Consider the following 3,104-nt stretch of genomic DNA (forward strand, 5'->3'; position numbering starts at 1 on the left):
AACAGCAATTTATCCAAACTTAAATTAGTACATTTAACTAAAAATATAATATAATTATTAACTTCTATTTTAAATTATTTTTAACTTATACTTTTTTGGTATTGTTTGAATTAAAATATAAATAACATTAATATAATTCATCTTGAATGTATGTGTAAATAAAATGGTCAAAAATTGTGAACAGTTCCCAACGGATTTACCTTGTCTAGAGAAAACCCAACGGAGACAGAGATAGAGATGATTACTAAACTTTTAGGTCCGTCTCCTCTAAACATGAACACCTCCTATCCTGCAAATTAAGCATACTCCAATACAAGTATAAATGTAATATTAACCAAATTAAACATATAAAAAGTTCAAAGTACAAGCACAAATTTCTTGACTGAAAGATCTGTCATGACAATGGATGCTATTATGAACANAACACACATCATAAAAAAGAGACAACATAACTNAGATCTGACATGGTACAAAATAGTACAACATTAACACCAAAAGATCATCATACTAAAACACGACTCTGGTTCTTACACATAATAATAAATGGAAAAAAGAAGAAGCAAATCATGTGATTTGATCTTCTCCAATTCTCTTAATGAGTGATGTTTATCCCCACTACCAGTCCCTTCCTTTTCTTTATTATTTGGCAACTTGGCATTCTTTGAGCAATTTGAAACTTCACACAAAGTGTGTTCTTTTAAGCAAGAGCCCTTGGAGTGATCTTACTCAGAACANTGCCATTAAACATCATNTTTCTTTCTTCCCTGGCCTCAGCTATTTCATTAGGAAATACAGTGTTCAAACCAATTTCACTTCTGATCATCAAATTTGTCACACCACCTTTGATCTCAAACTAGATAGACTATGGAGAGAATCATTAGAGTAGAACAAATTTAACAGCAAAACAACAATGTGCTACACACTTGCACCTTATGAAAGTACAAGATATCTTCAAAATGTCTGTGCTGTTGAGTCTTGTGACCTTACATAACTGAGATGAACTTCTTGTGGGAGCAGATGATATTTAATATTAAGATCTTCAAAAATTTTCTTTAACTCTAGGACTAATTCGGATCTTCGGTTGCTCTTCTCCCCATAGTTTTGAAAATTTATGGTGTGAGTAACATATAGAGCCATTTTCAACTTATTCACATTCTCAATATCCTTAACCACTACATTGTGGTTGGGACGCCAATGTTGAGGTCTACTCTCCAAATATCTGNAAATTTTGTCCAAAAACATATAAAGTGGCTTGAAACAAACAGATAACTGAGACAATGTGTAAAGAAATCAACAATCTCTAGCTTAAACAACAACACTATGGAAAACTTTAAAAGTACTATATTATATCAGAAAAGTAAAAGTTGAAGTTAAACCNTTTGCTCATCACACCAATGGAAGGAAAAGAACAGTGGATTCAGACTAGTCTTACCTATAACTATAACCACTTTAATACTATAGGTAATCTTCTGATGAACAAAAATCTAACATTAACATTTTTAGATTGAACATAGTAAAAACGTACACTTTTAACTTTGCCTTCAAAGCTCCAATACTTTCAACAGAAGTAGAAACATCAACAGCAAATTCAACAGAATCACTCATTTCTGGACTCCTGTAGAAGTTACTGATTGGCTTGGTTGCCANAACTGAATTTGGATAGAAAATCTTTTCATTGTCATATCTCAGAAAGACNGTANTTAGTATGTTCATCTCTTCCACAATCATCTGGGAACCNTAATAAATGTGTCAGTCAGGTATGNTTTCATGAATGAATGTTGAGAGAGTTTAGAGTTGAAAACTACCTGAACTCCATCAATAACACAACGATCACCAACATCAAAAGGGTGCATCACCTTCTACATTAATGCATTCTATGTAATTCATATGGTGCCCTTCAAATAANTTTTGTATGGTTCCCTCAACAACAGTTCCCTGGAGACAAATAACATAAAATAACCATTAGATATGGTCCCTCATCAAGAAGAAAATTAACCAAAGTTATTGTCATACCTTTATTTTGTCTTCGAGTTTTTCACAGAGAACCCGATTTAGTTCTTGAACATCATGCTGCATGAAAGAATCATATGTATCCCAACCAAAAGACTTTGTCAGCTCCTTCGTCGCAACACTGGTGTCACTGTATTGAAGCTTGTAGAATAAACTTTGTAAAGCCAAAGGGATGCTACCAGAGGGCATATCATTTTCAGTTGTTGGCNTATGGTACACAGCCTGAAATGTTATATTCACGAACCAACTTCTTATTGCTTTCCAACAGATAATTGAACTTCAGGCAAACCAAAAATATGAAAAACTGTTCTAACCTTTCTAAAATAAGGAATATGGTACAAGGTTTGGAGTAGAGAATTCATATAACATGTAGCTCCTTGGTTCTTAAGCCCAACATAGCCAGTCTCCTTCTTNGAATCATAAGTCCAGTAATCAACAATCCTACGAACAAGAACCTCGGCTTCAACTATAAGAGTATCATTCACAAGATACCCTCTACTAGGATCATACAATTCACCAAGAGGCATGAAGGACGTGAAACCCCAATCACTTTCACGTGCATTAAATTGATGTTGTGTGTCTGCATAGTTTAAGTAAAATTGAGTTACAACAAGCTATNATAAATCAAAAAGCCTGAGCATTTTCAATTCCACTTTTGACAAACTAACTGAAACAAGTACCGCCATAAACTATAGAACTCAATCACATTCTCTACCAAATTTTTAAACAAGGTGCAAGAGGGAGGAACTAAAGGTTAACCACAATATGAACCATGTCATATGTATATGATGAATTTAAACATCTGCTAACAATAACCCCTCCATATCCAAAGCTCCACTATCCAAACGGTAAGATATAGAAAATTAACTATGAAACATAAACTAAACTATGGAATGAGCAATAGTCACAAGATTTATCAGAAAATGATGTATAGCTAATTGACTAATTATAAAAATATTATTATGCAACGAGATATCAAATGTTCTTCCATCCACTACTAGCAATAAAAACCTATCAAAACTCTATAGCTTCAATTCCAGTAATGCTCTTTCCTATTCTACAACCACGGCTAATCTATGTCATCTTAAAAAAGT

General features: G+C 33.3%; 2 protein-coding genes across 2 annotated transcripts; both read right to left on the reverse strand.

Annotated features, from left to right (window-relative positions):
- Positions 1 to 464: 464 nt before the first annotated feature.
- On the reverse strand, positions 465 to 1,640 carry LOC106755239 (mechanosensitive ion channel protein 10-like). The gene is made up of 2 exons (XM_014637348.2): positions 1,526 to 1,640; positions 465 to 1,219 (listed from the first exon to the last, which is right to left on the reverse strand). Exons 1-2 carry the CDS (start codon positions 1,603 to 1,605, stop codon positions 952 to 954), a joined length of 348 nt encoding a protein of 115 aa, XP_014492834.1. The 5' UTR covers positions 1,606 to 1,640; the 3' UTR covers positions 465 to 951.
- A 199-nt stretch (positions 1,641 to 1,839) lies between these two features.
- LOC106755238 (ubiquitin carboxyl-terminal hydrolase 12-like) lies at positions 1,840 to 2,873 on the reverse strand. Its single transcript, XM_014637347.2, has 3 exons — positions 2,325 to 2,873; positions 2,014 to 2,232; positions 1,840 to 1,935 (listed from the first exon to the last, which is right to left on the reverse strand). The coding sequence occupies exons 1-3, from the start codon at positions 2,535 to 2,537 to the stop codon at positions 1,840 to 1,842; spliced, it is 528 nt and encodes a 175-aa protein (XP_014492833.1). The 5' UTR covers positions 2,538 to 2,873.
- Between the last annotated feature and the right edge of the window lie 231 nt (positions 2,874 to 3,104).

Source organism: Vigna radiata, unplaced genomic scaffold, assembly GCF_000741045.1.
Source record: "Vigna radiata var. radiata cultivar VC1973A unplaced genomic scaffold, Vradiata_ver6 scaffold_1074, whole genome shotgun sequence".
In the NCBI taxonomy this organism is placed as follows: Eukaryota; Viridiplantae; Streptophyta; class Magnoliopsida; order Fabales; family Fabaceae; genus Vigna; species Vigna radiata.